This window comes from Setaria viridis, chromosome 4, assembly GCF_005286985.2.
Source record: "Setaria viridis chromosome 4, Setaria_viridis_v4.0, whole genome shotgun sequence".
NCBI lineage: Eukaryota > Viridiplantae > Streptophyta > Magnoliopsida > Poales > Poaceae > Setaria > Setaria viridis.
The window spans coordinates 37723643-37745879 of NC_048266.2; the positions used below are offsets into that span (position 1 = coordinate 37723643).

A 22237-nucleotide genomic window follows, 5' to 3' on the forward strand; every position below is an offset into this window, starting at 1 on the left:
AAAAATAAGCTTGAGTTTCAACTTTTATCCGTTCAACCTCATGGAGGGCCTGTGATCAGTTGGGTGCGGGCGTTTTGTTATCATTTTTCTATTCTTGTTATATCTGATGGTTTTCCAAAAACACTCTCTAGATACTGGTCAGCGCAATGAACAGCGGATCTCGTGCTGTTATTTAACTCCCATCTCACGGTAATAAGAGACGAAGCTGATGACAACACATGCTCTCCGAGTTTTTCAGCCTCCGCGCAACTCAGAAAACACTTGCGCTAGGATAGTTAAACTCGGCACAGTTTCATGACGACTTAGTTTGGACAGCAGCTTAAACTTAAGTAAAACAAATTGATATAAACATCGATGACCTCAGATTAGCCCGGTGTTGTCATATGAGTGCAGCGGCTCCAAGTAGGTTCTTCCTGCTAGGCAGGAACTTGAAGCCGATTGCAGCCTCCAAAACATTGGGCGATTTCATCAGCGGCCAATGAGATGCTTCTTGATTTAGGTAAAAATCAATGATTATAATAAAAATAGTGCGAGAAAGGCTCAGATTTGAATCAGCTCTATCTATCACGAATTCTCAGAAGCAGAACTGGCGTTTTAAGCTGAATGGTTGTATCATCACTGCCAAACAAATCACACGTTTTGGAAGATTATGGAGATTCAAAATACAATAAGAGAATGCGTCGAGTCATAAATGGCTCATATTAAGAAATTCAACCATTATTTTTCCCTTTGCTTCACGGTTTAGATCAGAAGCGCGGGTAATGTCAAATCACTGCCATCAATCAAACGCAGCAGCAAAAACAAAAGGGGAAAAGAGCATGATGAGATGTTTTGAAGCATCTGTATCCATTGCTTTGACACAGACCAATCACAAGATTTGTCATGGCCTGCAACACTGAATGGCATGGTGGATCTGGCACAGGCATTGGGGCCTACTTCTTCAAGGGTAGTAATCCGACAAGCCCGGGGTTAGCACCGTGCAGAAACCGATCTAGATCCACAAATCGCAAGCGATATCAATCAAAGGGGGGAAAATCAGGGGGGTAAAAGAGAGGGGGACGAAACTGTGGTCAAGCAACAATCATATTGCCTACTGGAGCCATGGCAACTGAAACGATTTCTTGACGCGTCGATCTATCCCCTCTTCGCGAGGGCGGCGCCGCACGGAGAGGTGTTCGTGCCCCCGCCCATCAATCAAACAAGAGAGGAAAACAGAAAAAAGCTGCAGATCGCAAAACAACTACGAGAAAGAGCGAGAGAGAAAAAAAAGATACGAGCAGTCAAGCACACTGCACACTCCGTCGCCGACGATAGGCGAGTGCTGCTTCGAGGCGGAGACGGAGGCGGCGGCGGCGGCGGCGGCGGCGGGTGAACCCTAATTGATGATTAGAGGGCAGGGCTTTGCGTTGATTTATAGTTCTCCGTGGCGGCGACTGGAGGGAAGAAACCTCGCGAGCGTAGAAACGGAGAAAACCTAGAAGCAGTGGGCCTTGAGAAGGTAGGGAGGGCTGGCCCAGGACATATTGGGCTGGATGGAATTCAGGAAGGATTTCGGCTTGATCTTGCAGGTAATTCAGGCAGGATATGGGAACGGCATTCTAAGCCCACCACCTGAGCCACCAAACTTTTGGAATTTATGGGCCTAAATTCCACAGAGTTACAAAAGCAAAGGCCCCCCAGGGAATTTATGGAGCTTTATGGCCCTATGCTACGGGAAATGTTCGCTAAAAAATAGGAAAAGGGAGGAAATTTGCCAAGATCGGCTGCCACGAATGCTACAGTGTGGCTGACACGGCTTCATTCAGTCGCACTGTTCTTGCTGATGCCACTCTGAAGACTTGTGCGCTTTTGCCCAAGGGCCACAAGGCTGCCTGGGAGCGCCATCAAAGCGCCGCACCAAACCGCTTGAACCCCCTGTCGGTGAAGGATGCTCCACCATTTTTGTCGGTGCAACCGGCTCGTAGTCCTGGTCTGGTCCTAGCCGCGTCGGTCGCTCGCTCCAGAGTCCACAAGCATCCAAAACCAACACAGGAAGTCATCTCCGGTGGAACAGGCGACTGCTCCCGGACGGTCCGAGAACCCAATCGCAGCAAAGCGTACAGCATGCCACGAGCCCACGACGCATGTCCCCCACGCACAAGCGAAGCGAGGTATCGGAACGCACGAGGCTACCACGAGGCAGGTCTGAGCCTTCGATTCTCGCCATTCGCCGGCGGCTGAGCACACGGCAGAGTCGACGACGGTGCACCGTGCACGGCGGCGGCGGCGTCATGTGCCCATGTCCACGTGGGTTCACTGTTAGGCAGCAGCTGATTCGAGCTAATGCCGGATGGGCCGTGGGGTTAGCGGTTGATCCCAGAGGCATATGCGTGCGCGGGGGAGCAGAGCACCGCCCACATGCGGCGGCGGATCTGTGCGCGTGCGGTGCGCCGTGCACGGCATCAGGTTTGGAAAAGCTTTGGTTTTGGTTTCTGATGAGATCTAGCGCTATTTGTGAAGTGTGTGATGCAAGTACTCGGGGTTGAGGGTGGGTTCCCGATCTCGTGGTCGTGGGGTTGGATTCGCGATGGATTTTTGATTCTGTCGCTGACCGCGTCGCGGGTGTCGCGTCGGGTGCGTCCTCAGCTCCTGCGCCGCACGACGGTTGTCGTCCTCGCGCTCTAGCGTTTTGCCCCGGCGACGACGTTTTCCAAAGCATTCGTAGGGCAGGCAGCCGCGGGTTGCAAGTTGCCAAATTGATGACACCAGGTATCCCGTCCTGAAACTTTGAAAAAACTACTGGATTGAAATAAAGAGGGACACTGTATGTTGTAGACCTTGTTTGGCGGAGCTGTGAGGAGACTGATTTCGTTAAGTGATTCTGTGAACGAACTATTTAAGGTGAAAAAAAATAGTTTCTTCCAATTCACTTTCCCCTCAATATCACTTCACGCTTTAAATTTAACCTAAAGAATCATTTTCATACCTTTTCTTACACTACAGTCAATCAAAATCAGAAGAGAGTACCAAACAAACTCTAAGTCATCGGTTTATCAAGTGCACGTAGGATGTTGTTAGAAATTTAGAATACGCCCAATGTATTGTATCGTGTACATTAAATGAGTGCAACGTAGGGAATGCGAAGTTTAACAGTGTTCAGCTGGGAGATCCGGTAAGAGAGGAACTCAAGAGTCTTCGGCCACCATGAATCCGGTGCGGTCACTGTAATGGAAAAAAATCAAGAATGAGGCCTCTGCTTGGCAGGCAGGGCTAAAGACCTAGCGAATTTAGCGCGAGAATAGCTTGTAGCTTGTCCACCTCCGGCTAACCGGATTTGTACTTTTCCTTCTATATCAATGAAATAGACACAATCTTATGCTCGTTTGTTAAAATAAATGAGTGTGACACATGAATTTTTTTTGGTGGCATGGCAATTTAAAGAAGAGAGAGGAAAGACCGTGCCAGGTGATTAAAAAAATGTTAATATCATATATACTATAATGTTCATGGCCACATAATTGATGCTACGTATAGGAAGAAAGCGCTTTTCAAATATGAATCCAATGATATTAAATTTGCATGGTACAATATTAAAAATCTAGAAAAAGATGAATACGAGATTGTCTGCACTAGAGATACACTCTCATAATATATGTCTCCTTTTTGTTTAACGTGATCTAACATATATAGATATTTGTTGATAAAGTGACACATTGGATACCATGTCAATGTGCTTAAGTATATGATATCTTTGGAGAGTGTGATAGGATGCACATGATAGGAGCAGGTAAGGATCATCAATTAACTGAACAATGTGATGGATATCTTAGTTCTTATGGCCATCAATTAGGGGGTGTTTGGATACACCCTGCTAAAGTTTAGCACCTGTCATATCGGATGTTTGGATGCTAATTAGAAGTATTAAACATAGGCTAATTATAAAACTAATTGCACAGATGGACTCTAATTTGCGAGACGAATCTATTAAGCCTAATTAGTCCCTGATTTGACAATGTGGTGCTACAGTAACCATTTGCTAATGATGGATTAATTAGGCTTAATAGATTCGTCTCGCGAATTAGCACAGGGTTCTACAATTAGTTTTATAATTAGCTCATATTTAATCCTTCTAATTAGCATCTGAATATTCGATGTGACACTGCTAAAGTGTAGCACCTAGTATCCAAACATCTTTTCAATTGAACAAAGAGGAGCTGCAGATATCCTTAAGGTCATCAATAAATAGATTGAATTAAACAAGGGATGTGAATACCTTAGCCATCTAGCTAGCTAGTTGGGCCAAGGAGAAGCGATGACGGATATCTTAAAGCCAATATAATTAGTTTATTATATAAACTAGAAAAAGTAGCGATGGATACTAGGGCATCTCCAATGGTCTGGCTTATAGCTAGCTAAATCAATTTTTTACTAATTGAACAGTGCAATAAGTATGAGACTAGCATGGAGTAAAGTAGTCTTGCTCACTTTTTCGATGTAACTCTCTCTCACAATACGTTCTTCAAAGTTGCCTTGTACATAGAACCATGTGAACTATGAGCTATCGGCTAACTTAGGCCAATCTCAGTGCACAGTTATCAAGATTGGAAACTATGTAACTGTGCTTGTTAAGTGTCACGGGGATAAAACTCCTCTCATATACGATGAAACTTCTCTTTCTCTCTCCTCATAAATATCTTACCAAGTCAGTAAAATTTGTGATGTGGCATAGAAATTAATGCTCATAAAACTCTTCATGAAACTCATACTAAGACTGGTCTTATAGCATTGGAGATGCTCTAAAGTGTCATAGATTTGCACCCCTAGAGTAATCTAGAATCTTGGTAGGTTTTACCGTGCATGTTGCTCGCCGTGTGTATGAAGCTCGAAACACTTGAAATTCGGGTCTACGGGAGCACTAAACAACGTGATATGATAGCTATTAGGCTGGAACAAGAACCAAGCCGCGCGTACGCGTAGGATTTCAAGCCTGGCGCCGGCGCTGCCGAAACATCCCGCGTCGTCTCCCCCACGCGGCCACGCGCCCGCGTACAGCTCATGCCACTACCCCACCTCCGTCGCCCCCGCCCGAGATCACGAGCGCCATGGCATGCGCTTCGAATCCATCAACCCTGCCGAATACACACGCGGCTACACTACACAATTGCACACCCTCCCTTGGCCTCTCACCAATCACCGTCACCGCAGGCAGGGGCTCTGGCCAAGACCTGCACCTCATTTATATTCTCTTCTACCCCTCTCCAGATCGACCCCCCCTTCCTCGCTCGTTCCCTCCTTCGCTGACACTGTTTGACCCCTGCCGCCGCTCGTGTCCTCCAGCTAATAAGGTTCAGAGGCGATAGAGTGAGGACTCACTGTCAGTCTGCTAGTGTGCCACCGTACGTACCACTAGCATCCTGTCGCGCGCGCCCGCGTGAGATGGGGAGAATGGAGGCCCGCCCCTCGTCGCCCGCTCTCCTCGCCGCCGCCGCCCTCCTCCTCGCCGCCTCGCTCCTCCTCCCGGCGCGCGCCGACGACCCCTACAGGTTCTACACCTGGAACATCACCTTCGGCGACATCTACCCGCTCGGCGTCAAGCAGGAGGTACGCGCACCGTGCGTTGTTTGTGCCGGGTCTTCTTGGTTCTTCTTGTTCATACTCTTGTTCCGCGTGAAGAGACGAGTGATTCAGCTGCATTTGCTGCTGCGTGATGCAGGGGATATTGATCAACGGCCAGTTCCCCGGGCCGCAGATCGACGCCGTCACCAACGACAACATCATCGTCAATGTCTTCAACAACCTGCCCGTCCCCTTCCTCCTCTCATGGTAATCTACTACTGCCGGTAGTTTTTTCCTCTGTTACTACTGCTACTCTGTTTTCCTTTACTGTCCCGCCACCTAACTTGCCTGTTCAGGCTTGGCATGTCTCTCTCTGAATATCGCGTTTTTTAGTCATGGATTGGAACTGGTCGGCTCGTTTTCCGAGCGTGAGTTGGTTGATGCTCTAGATTCGTGGATGCGATGGCGTCATCCAGATCATGCTGCGAATCTTGATGTGTGTCCCTTTCCTGCTTTGTTTCTCACTGACCGAACTGTTGGTTTCTGATACTCCCGGGGTAAATGCCATTTTCTTTTGGAGCTCTGAATGCCATTTTCTTCACACATGCTACATTGGTGCTGGGAGTGGAATTGTCTGTCTCGTTTCAGAAAAAAAATGGGGCGCCAAAACATTGGCACTTGACTGAACTAGCCAGGACTTCGAAGCCCAAGCTAACAGTAAAAAACTTCCTTCAATACAGTAGTCTCAGCTGTGAATCTTGGTCTGGTAGGTGCCTTGCAGAGCTTGTTTTGTTGCTACTGTATGTCATCTCGTGGAGAGTGAGCTGGTTGAGGATAAAATTCCACTGCGCCCTTTGCCATAGTAGCTAGAGGAATCTTATACGCGTTAATAATATCCACTCGATCTTTACCCTTTTTATTTATTAGTATTTCCCCTCCCTCCCTTTACTCGTGCTTTCGCTTTCCTTCCAGATCCATGATGAAAAGAGCACATGTACATGTACTGTACTGATGTACAACTAATGCTTGCACAGATCAGTGGGGCCTAAAGTCGTTTAGCAATGAGCATGTGCAGATTAGCGTGATCCACGGCTTCTTTTGCCTCAAGAGAGTGGCAAGAGTCACTTCGGTTTACCATATTGTGTCAGTCATTTGCGTAGCAAGAAACCTGTACACAGTGTTCATATTACCTATGGACCGACTGTATTGAATGCTCAATGCATCAATCTCATTGGTCATGGCTACCTGATTGTGAACTGTTGTGTGACATCATTGACCGATGCTGATTTTGGGTATGAAGATTTGGGCCATGGAAAAGAGAGATAACGTTTACATAAACTGTTCTTCTTTTATGGTTTGTTTATTGTAGGCAAGGAATTCAGCAGAGGAGGAGCTCATGGCAAGATGGCGTATCTGGTACCAACTGCCCGATCCCTCCGGGTGGCAATTTCACTTACAACATGCAATTCAAGGACCAAATTGGGAGCTACTACTACTTCCCTTCCCTTTTATTCCACAAGGCAGCTGGTGGGTATGGTGGCATCAGGGTTCTTAGCAGACCGAGGATCCCAGTTCCATTTGACCCCCCTGCCGGTGATTTCACCATATTGGCCGGTGACTGGTTCAAACTCAATCACACTGTATGTTTATATTCTAACGTACTATCATGGATTGCATCTTACTGCTCACTTTGGCACACCACTAAACTGAAATTGTCATTTCCTGCAGGACTTGAAAGGCATTTTAGACAGTGGAAATGACCTGCCATTCCCTGATGGGCTTCTTATTAATGGCCAAGGCTGGAATGGCAATAGATTTACAGTAGACCAAGGTAAACTCATTGAGTAAGCAAGAACAAAATATTGTTCATCTTTATGTGGACAGAGTCATGCTAAACTTGGCTGATGCAATCTTGCCAGGGAAAACATATCGTTTTCGGGTATCGAATGTGGGCATTGCAACATCAGTGAATATTAGGATTCAAGGCCATTCCATGCTCCTGGTTGAGGTGGAGGGATCTCACTCCATGCAGAGCACATTCACATCAATTGATATCCATCTGGGCCAATCCTACTCGTTCCTTGTTACTGCTGATCAGCCACCTGCAGACTACTCCATAATTGTCTCGACACGTTTTACCACCCCTGTGCTCACAACAAATGCCATCCTCCACTACAGCAATGCAAATGGGGCTGCCACAGTACCGCCTCCCCCAGCGCCTACAACTGAGATCGATTTTTCTCTCAACCAGGCTAGATCAATTCGGTAAGCGCATCATGGTTCTCTCAAATATTATCTCAGCTTGCTCGAACAGCTTTGTTTTGGATATTATACCTAAAAACATTCCCAGAAAGAGCGAGACGCAAGCATTTCATCTTCCCTGACTCTTTGATATCTTTTGTTTCCTACCTCTGAACAGGTGGAATCTGACAGCGAGTGGACCGAGGCCAAACCCTCAAGGTTCTTACCACTACGGTCTTGTCAACACCACAAGAACAATCAGACTCGCCAACTCGCGGGCAACCATCAACGGCAAGTTGAGATATGCAGTCAACAGTGTCTCCTTCATCCCGGCTGACACTCCTCTCAAGGTTGCCGATTTCTACAACATCTCGGGTGTGTTCACGCTGGGCAGCATGCCCGACAACCCAACCGGTGGCGGTGCCTACCTCCAGACATCTGTCATGGCGGCCAACATGCGGGAATATGTTGAGGTCATCTTTGAGAACGCTGAGAACTTTGTGCAGTCATGGCACATTGACGGTTACGCGTTCTGGGTCGTCGGGTGGGTTTTCTAATTCAGTTGTTGCGAATCATGGGTTGTGTTCATGCAACTCGTGAATCGGTTACTGAAGAATGGCAGTTCATTTCTGGTTGAACAGGATGGATGGAGGACAGTGGACACCGGCGAGCCGTCAGGGTTACAACCTTAGAGACGCCATTGCTCGGTACACCTTGCAGGTATCATTAACACAGCTGCTCGCTGCAGTTCACCTTGACGTACTCATATTACAAGAATTCAAGAAACACATCTGCAAAGTTGTTCTGATGACTGACCAACATCATCAGTTCACTTCTTTTACAACAAGTTGCACTTGTCCAAAGTTGTTCTGATGAATGAGCAACATCATCAGTTCGTTCTCTTTCATTGTCTGTTCTTTTCAGGTGTACCCTCAGTCATGGACAGCCATCTACATGCCGCTGGACAACGTTGGGATGTGGAACGTGAGGTCGGAGAGCTGGGCCAGGCAGTACCTCGGCCAGCAGTTCTACCTCCGCGTCTACTCGCCGGCGAACTCGTGGCGGGACGAGAACCCCATCCCGAAGAACGCGCTGCTCTGCGGCCGGGCTTCCGGCCGCCGGACCAGGCCTCTCTGAATCTGAAGCTCTGAACCGAAAGGCCCGGTGTTCATGTCACGAAGGGGTGACTGAAACTTGCGGGAATCAGTTGATGAGGGTAGAGATATATTGGAATGCTCAGATTGCTGAGCAGAGTTCCACTCTGGCGTTGTCCACTCATATTATTTTAGCAATTGTAGTTAAAACATTTTGCGGTGAGTTTATTGTACGGGAAGCGTTCTCGCTTCCTTACTGACATTATCGATCGAATGATATATAATTTATTCATAGTTACCTGAAATTTTCTAAACATTCAGATTTCTCATCATTTTGAAGAAGAAGATGGTGGCCTCACAGGAATCCGTGCCAAAAATCTGAAGAAGAGCTGAAAATGAACAATACGTACACGAAGAATACGCCTTCGTAGCCGTGTAGCGTAGAGTCTGAGAAGGCACAAACTCGCTGGAGAAGCGAACGGTTTCGAAATAGTTAACGGTCGGATTCGTTGGATCATTTTGCAAAGCGCACCCTAAACTTCTTCCTCTCTCCCCCGCAAATCGCAAGCCTCTCCCCCCATTTCGCGCCGCGCTCTAAACATAGGCGAGCTCGACGCGCGCGTGCGCGCAATCGCACACAGAGTTCCTCATTCCTCTCGCGAATCTCCCGCAAGCGCGATCGCGTTCCCCTGCCCTCGCTCAAATCTGAGGCCGCATTTCGGGTCCGATTCGGATCGCATAGGTTTCCTCTTCGCGATCGGCGAGGCGGTGGTGACGATGCCCTGCTAGGCCAGGGTCGGAGGCGATGAACATCGTGCGGGGCGTCGCCGATCTCCTCCGCAAGGCGCCCCCTCCCGCCGCGCCGGGTGGCGACGCTGGCTCGGTGCCCGCGCCCGCCGCCGGCCTCGACGACGCGCCGACTCCCCGCGTCGTCTTCAGGTATGCGCGTCTGAACGATCGCAAACACTCATACGCGTTCGCCACTCCCAAACGAGATGCGACTAGTTTGTGTGGCGCGAGGACCGTGTGGCTCCGGTAGCGCCCGTGCCGTAATCCCCGATGCTCGTCGCGCGCCCGTGCTTTCGGATTCCGGACACGATTGTTCGCTCTCTCCCCGTTGTCATCGCAACTGCAGCTGTATGTTGTGATAGATACTTGTTTACTGTTGGAGAATGTTGTGTTGTGTACTTGTGTTCTGTGAAACTCACCGCTAGTGGTTCGAATAGAGCAGTAGTGGCCACCACAGGGGCTTTGTTTCAAGTGGCTCCTTTTAATTTATATATGGGCTCTTGACTGTCCAATCAGTTATTCCGGTTTGGTTAACATGCTTTTGCGTGTCATTTATCCGGAAAACAGTCCACTGCTCCCGTTCGTACAGAATGGTTATACAAACTATTTATACTGCAACCCGTCTTGGAGAAGTATTGTTGTTCTTCTTAGTGGATAGCAGAAGGAAAGAAACATAAGTGAAGTTCATGTACAACTGATATTGAGCAAAATGTGAAAAGTACATCACCATCTCAGTTGACCGTAATGCCTAACCAGATTGATTACTTAATTTTTCGGTAGTAAGGTCATTTTTTTGGTATGGACTCCTAAAGCTTGCTGTCCTCTGCGGCAACCGAGGTTCACTCTTCATCCTTGATGGTAGCAAAAACCTGTTTGTCATGAGCAAATACTGATGTGAAGTCGTGATTCTATAAAATTAAACCAAGCCTAGCTTCAAGGTAAGCTACTAAGCTGGCCCATGAGTCTACTTGCCAAATAACACAAAACACTGTATGGTTGTGTGGACCGCTTGGTTTCAACTCTTCTTCTTATCTGATGACTAAGATGGGTATATGGAATGACATCACATCGAAGGTCACATTAATCCTTGCCAATAAGCAAATTGTTCTGGTTAGCTAGGCACAAGTATAACATCTGGGATTTGATCATATTATTGGTGGACTAAATGAATTGGAGATATTCTTTTTGGTTTTATGATGATTTTGTTTCTATAATAAATCTGCCACTGGATCTTTTGACCTTTTTCTTGGTGCTTGGTTTGATTGCGTGATGTTTCTCCTCATTATCTGTTATCTGGTTTCAGTGATAGTCCAGAGGAGGGAGTCCTAAGTGTACTTTGGAAGAAGTATGAGAATGCATGTGATAAGGTACATCTCTGGAAGCCTGGTAGTTTCTTTCTGTTTACAATTAGGATATTAAATTAGTCACATATTTCCAGTCTAAAAATCTGCTAGATGTTTTCATTCTTTGATGTAATGTAAGAGGAAGAGAGGACTAGATATGTATCTTAATGTTCCGTTCCGTGCGATCTTGTCCATGGTATGACTTAGTATTGTGCCATCCAAGCATAATTTAGGAGATGCCAGGCACGTAAATTGTATGAACAGACAAACTTAGCATATGACTTTTTAAGATAGTTTGTCTGTTCAATGACCCAGCGCAACAAAGTTTGCTTATGCTTGGTAATACTACTTCGTCAAGATGCCTTAAAGGCAATAACCCAGCATCTGCTTCATTGTAAATAACATATTAAGTTTATATAGCTATGATGCATTACACCTTTTTCATGGCATATGTTGTATTACATCTTTTGTTCTTACAGGTCGAAAAGGAGAAATCCCTTCAAATTTTTATCTTACAATTTGTAGAGACATTCAGAGATTGGGGACCACGCCCAATCGAGCAATTGGTTGGTCAAGAATTAGGATCCAACGAAACAGCTGTAGGATGCTGTTGCGGGCATCCTTCTGAGGTCATTCTTATTCTGATTCAGGAGATTTCTGTAATTGCCTCAACTATTGTTGAAAGTAAGTGGCTTTCTATATATTGTGTAATATACCTTCAATCTTCTTTGTTATTTCAAATTCATAATTTTGATGTTTGTGAATTCAACTTTGTATGTGGTAAGTTTCCTGCCTTCTATTCTATGTTCATGAAACACCTCCAATATTTTCTTGAGCATGGGTAGAATGTTCTTCTTGGAAAAATTTGGCCTCTCTTTTTTGAGGGAAATACAGAAGGGGAATCTAATACTGTGATATTTTATTGCATATATATAAATAAATAAATGGGCACAGTAGTGTCCTGAAGCGCTAAACCACAAAACCACAAATTTGGCTTCTTAATGTCAAATATTTGTCAAATTCGCTGTGGGATTCCCTGAAAATATGTTTTTGTGGAAGCGGACTCTGCAAAGTCATGCCAATTTGCTAGTGGACACTGTAGACGCTGAAAGTTTGGAGTAATATATACTGCTCATGGAGTTGTGAGAAGTCTAGTGAAAAATGAATAAATTACCCCTTATGCCTGAATTGTTACCATAAGGTTAAGGGCTACAAACACCTGAGTTGGATACATTAATTTAATGCCCATCCAACTGAAAGTTGGGCAGTACTGCTGTGTCCAGGAGGGAAACCATGTTTTCAGGATGCCCCACCCCGCAGCAAACGCCACAAAAGTTGAATGCCCTTAACCCAAATTTTCCTTCTTTTTCTGTCCAGCAGGCCTTAATAGACATAATCTGAAAGCTGAGAAACAAAACACAAAGGAACTTTCGGTCTAACAATTAGTAGAGCTTTGCCTGATGGGAGAAGTAGAACTAAGTTTACTTATTCTTTGTCATATGCCTTTAAAGTATAAAGTAGCTGAATTAGGAGGAGGTAGTCCAAGGATACTGCTGGAAATGCTATACGTTTGCTCCATTTGTTGTGCACCTTTGTTCTATCTTGTTCAGTCAATGCACCGGGGGTGGGGGTGGGGGGGGGGGGGGGGGGAGGTTGGGATGGGGGAGAGGCAACTTTTTCAGCTGTTCTGTGGTGTGTTGGTGTTGCATTGTGTAATTTAGTTCATTATAATAAGCCTTTTGCTTTTATTGCTATGAAAATATGCTTTTCATGTAGTTAATATTGTCTTGAGAAGCCAGTTGAGAATTAATCAATGAGACTTCGTACAAAAGCCAAAAGGGCACTAAGGTTATTTCTGAATGAACAAATCTGGCGAATGCTCACTTGTGAATGAGAAACAAACTATTGTTGGTTTTGTCATTACATGGATTTTGTTTTTGACAGCTCTTCTTATAATTTAAATCATATTTGTTCTTGTTATTGCATTATTAGGTGGAAACAGTCTGGAATCTCCTACGAACCATCATTCAGAGCAACCAATAAACCTGGGATTAAGCACACAAATACTAAAAGTTCTGGAGTGCTTGGCAATTCTGACTCGCTCCTTGCACAACTGTAGAGTATTTAGCTACTATGGTGGTGTGCAGAAGATTACTTCTCTACTGAAAGGTAGGAGTTCCGTCAGGTGCTGATCACCCATTCTAAGAACTCTATGGGTACTGGATTCTTGTTCCTGTCCTTTTCATGATGGCGTCAAAGATAAGAAGCAATTTCTGTTTTTGTTACTCCAACCTTTAGACTAATAGAAGACATAGGCCTTAAATTTGATGGTACCAAACATTTCTTGGTATTTAACTATTATGTTAATCTTTCGTTTTCTTAGCCATCAATAGGATGTCTTTGTGCTGGATTCTCTCTCAGTGGTCATGATCCAGCACTATTTATTCACACATCTCCCATGGTAACTCAGCTTCTTCGGTATGTGAGATCATTTAGGAATTAGGACCTGTTAGTTTCTTCTGGGGATTCAGGTTACCTTTAGAGTCGATGGTTAGCTCATTTCTCTCTCTCTCTCTCTCTCTCTCTCTCTCTCTCTCTCTCTCTCTTCATATGTACATTCTCAATCTCACTACTTAATGGGATGTACTGATGCTCATACTACTGCTACACCATAACACCGATGGAGCTACATCTGCAACTTCGTTCCGCTGATGGCAGTTCACTTGAGGATTCATAAACTCAGTATCACCACGCCTAGTATTTGCTCATGTTGGTCATGTGCTCAGCCAGTTTTCAATGCTCTTACCTTAGTTCGGTATGCTCACTTTGGTAACTAAGGTTTATGAGAGGAATTTCATCTTGAGGCCTACTTTATGCTTCCCCGCTTTAGCTTCAAGATTTGTCAGATGCCACCTGAGGGAGTGGCCTTATTGATCATCGATCCTGGCCACTATATTTTGTTGACACTTTTCTCATTGGATCTAGGTTTAAGATATTGACTGCACCAGAGCTACAACTACAAGCGTTTGCTAGTTGCTACTATCATTTCAAGGTCGGTCTGTATTTGGTGGTTATTTGCTCATGTTGGTGCAATACAAATTGCCAATGACCCAGGGATGCATGAGCTTACCAGTCATATCGATTAGATGCATCATATATTTGCTATCACTTTGAGCAGTTGACTAAGCCTAAGCCCTGCCAAGTACACTCTTAGAACATCAAGCTGGTTTTCTTCACCAATTTATACACTTGAGAGCAACTTTGCCACGACCTCCTCGGAGGCCCAGACTCTATGTTTTAAATCCACCATGAGTTTGGTTTTCTTTTGTTTTATTTTTGTTGGGATTTAAGCTGTAAGGCTCATGACATCATTGTATATACCTAATTGATGTTCAGTAAAGTATACATCATTATAAATAGCTTCTCATCACTCTAAACGTCCGTGAGTCTTTTCTTTAATGGATTATATCTCATTAACTTCCTTGTTTGGCATATTCAGCTGCAGTTGCTCAGCTCAGAAACTTGAACAGTTTGCTGGCTGCAGATGACCAATCTTCAGATAAAGGAGTGGGAAATACTACGCTGATGCTAAATATACTTGTATTCATAATCACAATAATTTCAAACTTCATGAAATTGGAAATAACCGTTGCAAGGGTGCCCCGTATTAACGAGACCACTAAGCATACCCCATCAGAAAGCCATTTGGCTGCAGTTACTTCTAGTTCTCCAGATAGCACCATTTCTGATACAGTTCGACATTGGCAGCAGAAGGCAATTGTTCTTGTGATGGAAGCCAGTGGTGTCAATTGGTTAGTAGGTAAAGTTATCTTTTAGCATTCTTTTGGACTTATATATGGTTCTGAGTATTTGTTTTAAATCATCACTGTAACCCTCATTTCTTGGGTATATTGTGTTGATGCTATAGTTGTCATATCATCCTGTTTACTGAAAAAGATTCACTATGGGTCTAGTAAAATCAAGACTATTCTTTGTTCCTTTTTATTTAATCTCCATCCTAAATAGTATTAAAAGTACTGATCAAGGGGTTGTGTAATTAATCATGCCATCATATTGCCCATTCTTTTTTATTAAAATCATGTGTGCTATTATTGAATTCGTACCTTTTTTATTATCTTATAAGTATCTGAATGGTACTGCAGAACTCTTACGTGTCATTCAAAGGCTGAATTTGAAAGAGCAGTGGAAAGATCTCTCACTTCATTTTCTCACTTTGTGCACCTTGCAATCAACTGTTTCTGGCACTCGTGCTCAGAATCATCTCAGAAGCATTGGTGGGCTGGAAATTCTATTGGATGGACTAGGACTTCCTGCTAGTATATTTTCAGTTTTGAAGCACTCATCCATCTCAAGAAATGAAAGGTGCATGTTTCAGTGTCATTGATTGCTTTTTATTACTTTTTACCCTCTTCTTTTTTCTTATGCGTAGAATTGCAAATGTGCTGTAAGGTAAAGATTTATTATTTACTCATGATATTCTATATTGGGCAAAAAATCGTTTTCGATATATACTTTGAAGTTAAATCTAATAGTATGAAATTCAAATTTTATACCCAAATGTTGAAAGTCTGATAGTATTAAATTGGAATTTGGTACCCAAATTTGAGGTGTGGCTCATAACTTCATTTGAATTTTCAATGTAACATTCCTATTTTGAAATTTCAGTTTCACAACATTAGATTGATCTTTGATTTTATTCGCACAATTCTATCTAATATGGTGCAGAATGGATGAAAATTTGAACAACACTCTTTTGATACTGCTTATATAGTTTCTCTCTTTCATACATTGGTCTTACTGTTGCAAATGCTTTGATAGCGTAACTGTTAGCTCCCCAGGTGAGGGAGCTGCTGGCCAGGGTTCAACCCTGCTGGCACAAAAAAAAGCCCCCTCGCTGGAAACCCAAAAAATAGTGGCAGGGTGCCGACCTGTGGGCCTACAGGGTAGTGGCAGTGGTTGCTAGTCCAGGTAATGGTGCAGCCCTATGTTGTGGATGCGTTTGTTGGGTGCACCTACAGGTGGCGTAACAAGAAGGCGCCAACAGCCCCTGAAGCTTAAGGCGTGTGGTCAGTTTAGATATGCGGCAGAAGTTTAGCGATAGATGGGATGGATGTTATCCAATCCTGGTTGTTAGTGTTTTGTTAGCAGCCCGTGTTATATAAGCCGGCTGAGTTATTTTGTTAGTTAAGGTACTGTCTCATTGCTTGGCCTAAAGTGTGTCGCTCTCGGGAGCTTGGGGGGCTGGGAATCTCTGATTTGAAAACACTAGGTTTTGCTCTAAGAGCAAGATGGCCATGGCTTAAAAAATCTGAGCCTCATAGACCTTGGGCTAGCTTGCTGCTTCAGGTTAGCAAGGAGGTTGAATGCCTCCTCTCGATGGCCTCGTTCACTGAAATTGGGGATGGATCTAATACGTTATTCTGGAAAGATAAATGGTTGGCTGGAAAGAGTATCCAGGGTCTTGCACCTCGGATTTATGATTTGGTGCCGAAGAGAAGAGCAAACAGACGTACTGTTAGGGAGGCCCTTGACAACGAGTACTGGCTGGAGGATGTTCAGGGTGAAATATCCATTGAAGCTTTGATGGAATATCTTGAGTTGTGGGATACTCTTACTGCTGTGGAGCTTCATCAGGGAATTCCAGATAAACATATCTGGAGATTATCTTCATCTGGACAATACACAGCTAAATCTGCCTAGGATGCTCAATTTCAGGGAGCCATCCTATTTGGGCCATATCCATGAATATGGAAATCATGGGCCCCTCGGAAATATCGCTTCTTCATGTGGCTAGTGGCTCACAATGGCTGTTGGATGACAGATCGGCTGGCTAGGCGTCGTCTTCCACATCCAGCTCGATGCCCGTTATGCGACCAAGAAGATGAGAATATCCAACATCTCATCGGGTGTGTTTTTGCTAGACAGTTCTGGTATTCTATCCTGCAATGTGCAGGTCTCTCCGCCCTTGCTCCGCAGCCAACTGATGTAATTCTGGATGACTGGTGGGCGAAAGTGGTTAATGTTGTGGACGGCGCTGTGCGTAAAGGCTTGAACTCTCTTATCATTTTTGGAGCCTGGACTATTTGGAGACATCGCAATGACTGTGTTTTTAATGGGGCTTCCCCCAAGGTTGGTACGGCGTTGACTCTAGCCAAAGACGAAGCCCAGCTGTGGGGCATGGCAGGAGCCAAGGGCCTCCCCCTACCTGCTGCCAGAGGGGTTGTTTAGGCCTCGGTTGTGGTTTTTTCTAGCGGTCGTCTTTATCCTGTAAAAGGTGATTAGGATCTTCAGGTTCTAGTGTGTGTGTGTTTGGGTCTCTGTATGACTCGTTCTTCTCCTATTAATACAATGATACGCAGCTCTCCTGCGTGTCCAAGAAAAAAAAATTGTTAGTTAAGCAGAGATTGAGTCATCAGAGTTCATAGCCTCTCCGGAGGGCGAACTAGGATTAATCCCTGCCATTGTTTCCCTTGAACTCTAGATCAATAAAGCTAATCGTTCCCTGCCCACAACACCTATAGGAATGAAGCTGGGGGTTGGGGCCTTGTCTGGTTCAGTTAAGTAAGAGCTTCTTCTTCTCAGTGCAATATCGTGGGGCGGTCTTTCCCCACTGTCCGAGTCTTTTTACATTGGTCTTACTGTTTAGGTTAGTATTTACTTAGTTACAGAGGAGTCTAACCCTCCAATTGTTTTTCTAAACTTTGGACATCTTTGCAAGCTAACTGTATTGTAATGTGTTAATTTTGTAATGACATTTTACCTCTTTTTTCTAATAAAAAGGCCACAGTCAGTATGACAATCATAATCTTTATGGAGTTATTTTTCAACTTTATTTAACGTGATAGGTTTTACATACTTGTTTGTATTGCCAATTTTATGTTCTGATATTTCTGTGCTCTTATAGGTGTGAAATACTTCTGCTCCAGATACAGTATTTGCAAATTCTAAGTGAGGCAGTGTATCCTTTGGTTTAAACTACTTTTATGTGGTACTTAGCATATGCTTTGCAACTTCCAGAATATCAATACTCTCTGCTAATACGTAGTTTAGGTAAAAGTCTTCGTCATATCATAGGAGGTATAATGTTCTAAGCTAATTAACTCTCGCTTACAATGAATTTTGAAAATTTTAATAATGCATTGGATGTACATATATTATACTGATAATGTATTCCCCCCTATTGGGTCCTTGACTTCTATTTAGATTTGGCAATGTCAACAATTTGCAATTTCTATGCGAAAATGGATGGGTACACAAATTCGCAAACTGCATTTGCTGGCCGGCATTTATGATTCAGAAGTTCCATCAGCAAAAGGATAACACCAAGGCTTCACATGCACTAGATTCTGTCTCTGGTCCAATTTGTTTTCTTGATATAACTGAATGGAATGACTACTCTGTAAAGTTGAGCAATGCCCTTTGTTCTTTTATTTGTCCTTCGAAGGATATTGAATACTGTTCCGATGAAATAGCTGTCAGCCAAATTGCAGTATCTATCCCATCGGCATACCTGGAGCAATCTGTGAGATGGATCATTAGGATTCTTATGACCGTCTTTCTATGTATCAAGGCCTGTACCAAATCTGAGCTACCGAACCACATAAAGTGAGTTTTTAGTGTACTCATGAATCTCCCTTTTATCCAGAATAGTTAACTATCGTGTGTCATTGCTTTGTTCGGTGCTATTAAGATGCTTTGTTTCACCAAACAGAAGATATGTTTTTTTGGATTTAATGCATTTTCCCATCACAACTCTTTGTTGAAATATTCAAAATGCAATGGTCAGTCTTTCAATCAATGTCAACTCCAACATATTAATTAGTTATATTTATCAGGTGACTATTAATCTTTTGAACTGCAACTGCTTTCTGTGCAATAGATTAGTAGGTTACCAGATAGCAGCTACTAGTGTACTTTTATGATCATTTCCTGAGTTCATTCTGCAGGATTTTTGCAAAGACCCTTCAATACTACATGATTCGTATGTTCAAAAGGGTTCTTATTTCAACACCAGCTCTACTCCCAGCTTTTCGAGAGGAAGGTGTATGGGACCTGATATTCTCAGGGAATTTTTTCTACTTTGGTTCAGCTGTAGAAGACACCCATTTTGATATTGTTACAGATGTTCAAAATGGTGATATTAACAGTAGTCGAATATCTATTGATTCTGAAAGTTTGTATTGTACCGATGTTAACATTCTTCAAGTGGAAGCTATTTCCTTCTTGGAATTTGCTGCAACACTCAATGAAAACACATATAACACGGTAAAATCTTTTGTCTTGTATAATATAATATTGTAGGCTCATTGTCTAATCACCAGTCTTTTGTCCTGAATCTCCTTATGAAACTCTTCTGCTTTATTTTCTTTTTTTTTTCATTGTAGCCAGAATGCTCGGCACTGCTGGATGCACTTGAATATTGCATTTCTGATCCTTCGACAGTCAGCGCTCTTCTCAAATGCTTCCGTGTAATTCTACAACTCGCCACCGAACAAACTTTAGCTTCATTTGAATCATTGGATGTGATTACAAGAGTCCTTAAGGCTGCTTGCCATCAGGCTCAAGAACTACGGAACTTTAGCAATTTTCTTTGTTCCAATGTCATGATCACTGAAGATAGTTCCCAGTTTAAAAGTATTGAAGACAGAGCTGAGAAAGCTCTTATATGTACAGAGTTAGCTTTGAGCCTCTTTACGGAATATGTCACTATATCGATAGATGGAAGAATTCTTGTTTTACAGAATGCTGAATGTATTGAGTGTTTATTTGACTTGTTCCAAGAACAAAACCTTCGAAAGCATGTGCTGGAGCAAGTTCTTGCCTTATTTAGGGTAAGGTTATGTTTACCTTCTGTTCTAACAAAGATTATGTTTACCTAAATTCTCCCTCAGTCTTGTTATTAATTTTGGGAGCTAAAACATGGTTCCCTGTAACCAGTTGCCTTCATCGTCTGCGCAAGATCATACAGCAAAGTTGCAGTTATGCTCCAAATATTTAGAGAACTTTGCACGAGCAAATGAAAAAGAAAAGGTCGACTCAGAGTTGTTAATTGATCTTCTGGTCAGCATGAGGGAGATCATAATGATGGATCACATGGTAGGTTTCCATATATGGCCTTGTATATAATAATTAGAATGACAATAGTTTTTGCCTCCTACTAGTAATACATAATGTGTTAACAAATGTACTTCTACACTTCATTTTGCTCAGTACTATCAAAATCTGTTTCGTGATGGAGGGTGCTTTCTACATATTGTCTCTTTGTTGAATGGAAATTTCAATGAGGTGACTGCTGAGCAGCTTGTCCTTAATGTCCTTGAGACATTAACTTTATTACTTAAAGGAAATGATGCATCCAAGGTAATCATAGTGGCACATTTGGCTCATGCAATAACTCTGTCTGCGTGTTGATAAAAATCTTGGTTTGTTTTGTAGGGTGCCTTTAGATTGCTAGTTGGTGCAGGTTATCAAACCTTACAGAGCTTGATACTGGATTTCTACAAATGGTCACCAAGTGAGAGATTCTTGGATGCATTGCTTAACATGCTGGTTGATTGCAAGTTCGAGTTAAATGAGAAAACGACTATAAAGGTTAGTAGTTATTAAATCTTTGGAAAACTTAACACACCATTATGGATTATGGGTTCATTGAATTATGGCATGCTTCGTTCTTTAATTTTTTCTTAACTAATGTAATGTTTCGCCAATTTATTTCTTCAGAATGAAGACGCTGTTGTATTACTTCTGAATATTTTACGGAAGGTCCTCTCTTTCACACACGCAGATGATAATACATCTCTGATAATTTCCATTTACATGTTTTTTTTGACATCAACCAATTTCTAATTGGCAGAGCAGCACATCACTTCAGCACTATGGGCTTGTGATCTTGCAGCAGTTGCTCAAGCAATCCATTACAAATAGAACCTCTTGTTTCCGAGCCGGATTGCTAAGTTTTCTACTTGATTGGTTTTCAATCGAGGAAAAGGATGATACAGTTATTGAAATTGCAGAAATAATACAGATACTTGGTGCACACAGTATATGTGGCAAGGACATTCGGAAAATCTTTGCCCTCTTGCGTTGTGAGAAGATTGGTGCAAAACAGAAGCACACCTCTTTGCTTTTGACAAGTCTGAGTCACATGCTCAAGGAAAAGGGTCCAGAAGCTTTCTTTGAGTTCAGTGGCCATGATTCTGTGCGTCTTGCCCTATTTGTTTTGCAATTTTAAATTTCATCTATTGTGATTCATAGTTTAAGTACCAATATATTGGTACCTTAGAAGATTATTATGGTGCCTGCATAAACAAAATTGGAGCAATTCAGGACAGGACACTCAGTTCAGCGGTAGTTCAGGATTTGTGACTTGGTCTCACTGACGTGTTGCCCCTGAACCCCACATCATTGAGCTACCAAGTTACAAATCCTGAATTGCCACTGAATTGAGTGTGAAATACTGAATTATTCTGTCAAATTTGGGCAGTTATTCAATGCTAATGGTTCTTTTATATTAAAGTTGTTCTGGTGTTAATGGAGTATGCCCCAAACTTGTAGGTCCATATCCATATTCTCTTCTTAGAAAGTATTACCTTTTTCCTTTTATCTCATATTTTCCTTTTGTTACTCTTTGCAAGTTCCTTGGTAGTAGGTATAATAGTATAGATTTCTTCTGTTGAAGGACCCCTAAAAGTTGTTATGGTTTTGAACTTGTTCTTTTCTTATTTAATGAAATGATACGCAACTCTCCTGCGTATTCGAGAAAAACAATACGAACCTTTGAAGGCTTTTGATACTGATGTTCTGCCAATAAATCCTTCTTTTTGTGTACTCCATGGGTTCCTTTGATATCTTACACACTTCCATAATTCCGTATATGTGATTTGTTGGCTGACTGGCATTCTTTCAATTTTCCTGGACAGGGTATAGAAATAAAATCACCCTTTCTATGGCCTTACAATAGAGGTCTATCTTTTTCTTGCTGGCTAAGGGTTGAAAACTTCCCAGACAATGGTATGATGGGCCTTTTCTCCTTTTCCACAGAAGACGGAAAAGGGTGCTCAGCAGTTCTTAACAGAAGTGCTTTAGTATATGAGGTAATAGCGATTTTCTTCCCCATTTTGAATCAAATCAAGTTCTTGAAAAAGTTTATAAATAGTTTATTGAATCTGTACGTTTACTTTTTGCTACAAGGATTTTGTGCTGTTAATTAACTAG

General features: G+C 43.1%; 2 protein-coding genes and 6 non-coding genes across 8 annotated transcripts in view; 2 read left to right on the plus strand and 6 right to left on the minus strand.

Moving 5' to 3' along the window:
* Nucleotides 1-155: 155 nt before the first annotated feature.
* Nucleotides 156-259, minus strand: LOC117854313 (small nucleolar RNA snoR97). The gene has a single exon (XR_004640242.1). It is a non-coding gene; the product is annotated as a small nucleolar RNA snoR97 (small nucleolar RNA).
* Nucleotides 260-357: 98 nt separating this feature from the next.
* Nucleotides 358-476, minus strand: LOC117854355 (small nucleolar RNA Z278). The gene has a single exon (XR_004640282.1). It is a non-coding gene; the product is annotated as a small nucleolar RNA Z278 (small nucleolar RNA).
* Nucleotides 477-533: 57 nt separating this feature from the next.
* LOC117854347 (small nucleolar RNA Z223) lies at nucleotides 534-627 on the minus strand. The gene has a single exon (XR_004640275.1). It is a non-coding gene; the product is annotated as a small nucleolar RNA Z223 (small nucleolar RNA).
* A 65-nt stretch (nucleotides 628-692) lies between these two features.
* On the minus strand, nucleotides 693-778 carry LOC117854324 (small nucleolar RNA U36a). The gene has a single exon (XR_004640253.1). It is a non-coding gene; the product is annotated as a small nucleolar RNA U36a (small nucleolar RNA).
* Nucleotides 779-838: 60 nt separating this feature from the next.
* LOC117854327 (small nucleolar RNA snoR134) lies at nucleotides 839-983 on the minus strand. The gene has a single exon (XR_004640256.1). It is a non-coding gene; the product is annotated as a small nucleolar RNA snoR134 (small nucleolar RNA).
* An 81-nt stretch (nucleotides 984-1064) lies between these two features.
* Nucleotides 1065-1194, minus strand: LOC117854318 (small nucleolar RNA snoR111). Its single transcript, XR_004640247.1, has one exon. It is a non-coding gene; the product is annotated as a small nucleolar RNA snoR111 (small nucleolar RNA).
* A 3980-nt stretch (nucleotides 1195-5174) lies between these two features.
* LOC117852002 (L-ascorbate oxidase homolog) lies at nucleotides 5175-9168 on the plus strand. Its single transcript, XM_034733919.2, has 8 exons — nucleotides 5175-5580; nucleotides 5693-5802; nucleotides 6905-7175; nucleotides 7264-7366; nucleotides 7455-7800; nucleotides 7955-8320; nucleotides 8418-8496; nucleotides 8701-9168. Exons 1-8 carry the CDS (start codon nucleotides 5416-5418, stop codon nucleotides 8911-8913), a joined length of 1653 nt encoding a protein of 550 aa, XP_034589810.1. The 5' UTR covers nucleotides 5175-5415; the 3' UTR covers nucleotides 8914-9168.
* A 128-nt stretch (nucleotides 9169-9296) lies between these two features.
* The window catches only part of LOC117852001 (BEACH domain-containing protein B), a 32460-nt gene continuing 19519 nt past the window's right edge, over nucleotides 9297-22237 (plus strand). The window contains exons 1-16 of the mRNA XM_072293330.1: nucleotides 9297-9809; nucleotides 10963-11026; nucleotides 11482-11686; nucleotides 12995-13171; nucleotides 14502-14822; nucleotides 15166-15385; nucleotides 17928-17981; nucleotides 18227-18628; nucleotides 18970-19288; nucleotides 19408-19854; nucleotides 19961-20119; nucleotides 20234-20383; nucleotides 20459-20614; nucleotides 20744-20785; nucleotides 20877-21221; nucleotides 21943-22116. Of these exons, the coding sequence (XP_072149431.1) occupies nucleotides 9676-9809; nucleotides 10963-11026; nucleotides 11482-11686; nucleotides 12995-13171; nucleotides 14502-14822; nucleotides 15166-15385; nucleotides 17928-17981; nucleotides 18227-18628; nucleotides 18970-19288; nucleotides 19408-19854; nucleotides 19961-20119; nucleotides 20234-20383; nucleotides 20459-20614; nucleotides 20744-20785; nucleotides 20877-21221; nucleotides 21943-22116 (3369 nt within the window). The 5' untranslated portion in view covers nucleotides 9297-9675. The remainder of the gene's footprint in view (nucleotides 9810-10962; nucleotides 11027-11481; nucleotides 11687-12994; nucleotides 13172-14501; nucleotides 14823-15165; nucleotides 15386-17927; nucleotides 17982-18226; nucleotides 18629-18969; nucleotides 19289-19407; nucleotides 19855-19960; nucleotides 20120-20233; nucleotides 20384-20458; nucleotides 20615-20743; nucleotides 20786-20876; nucleotides 21222-21942; nucleotides 22117-22237) is intronic.

What these genes read in the sequence shown, in the direction of transcription:
- LOC117852002 (XM_034733919.2), top strand. Translation starts at nt 5,416, where the DNA reads ATGGGGAGAATGGAGGCCCGCCCCTCGTCGCCCGCTCTCCTCGCCGCC. An exon ending in GTCCCCTTCCTCCTCTCATG is followed by an intron (nt 5,803 to 6,904) that starts GTAATCTACTAC and finishes TGTTTATTGTAG; the next exon opens with GCAAGGAATTCAGCAGAGGA. An exon ending in TAGATTTACAGTAGACCAAG is followed by an intron (nt 7,367 to 7,454) that starts GTAAACTCATTG and finishes CAATCTTGCCAG; the next exon opens with GGAAAACATATCGTTTTCGG.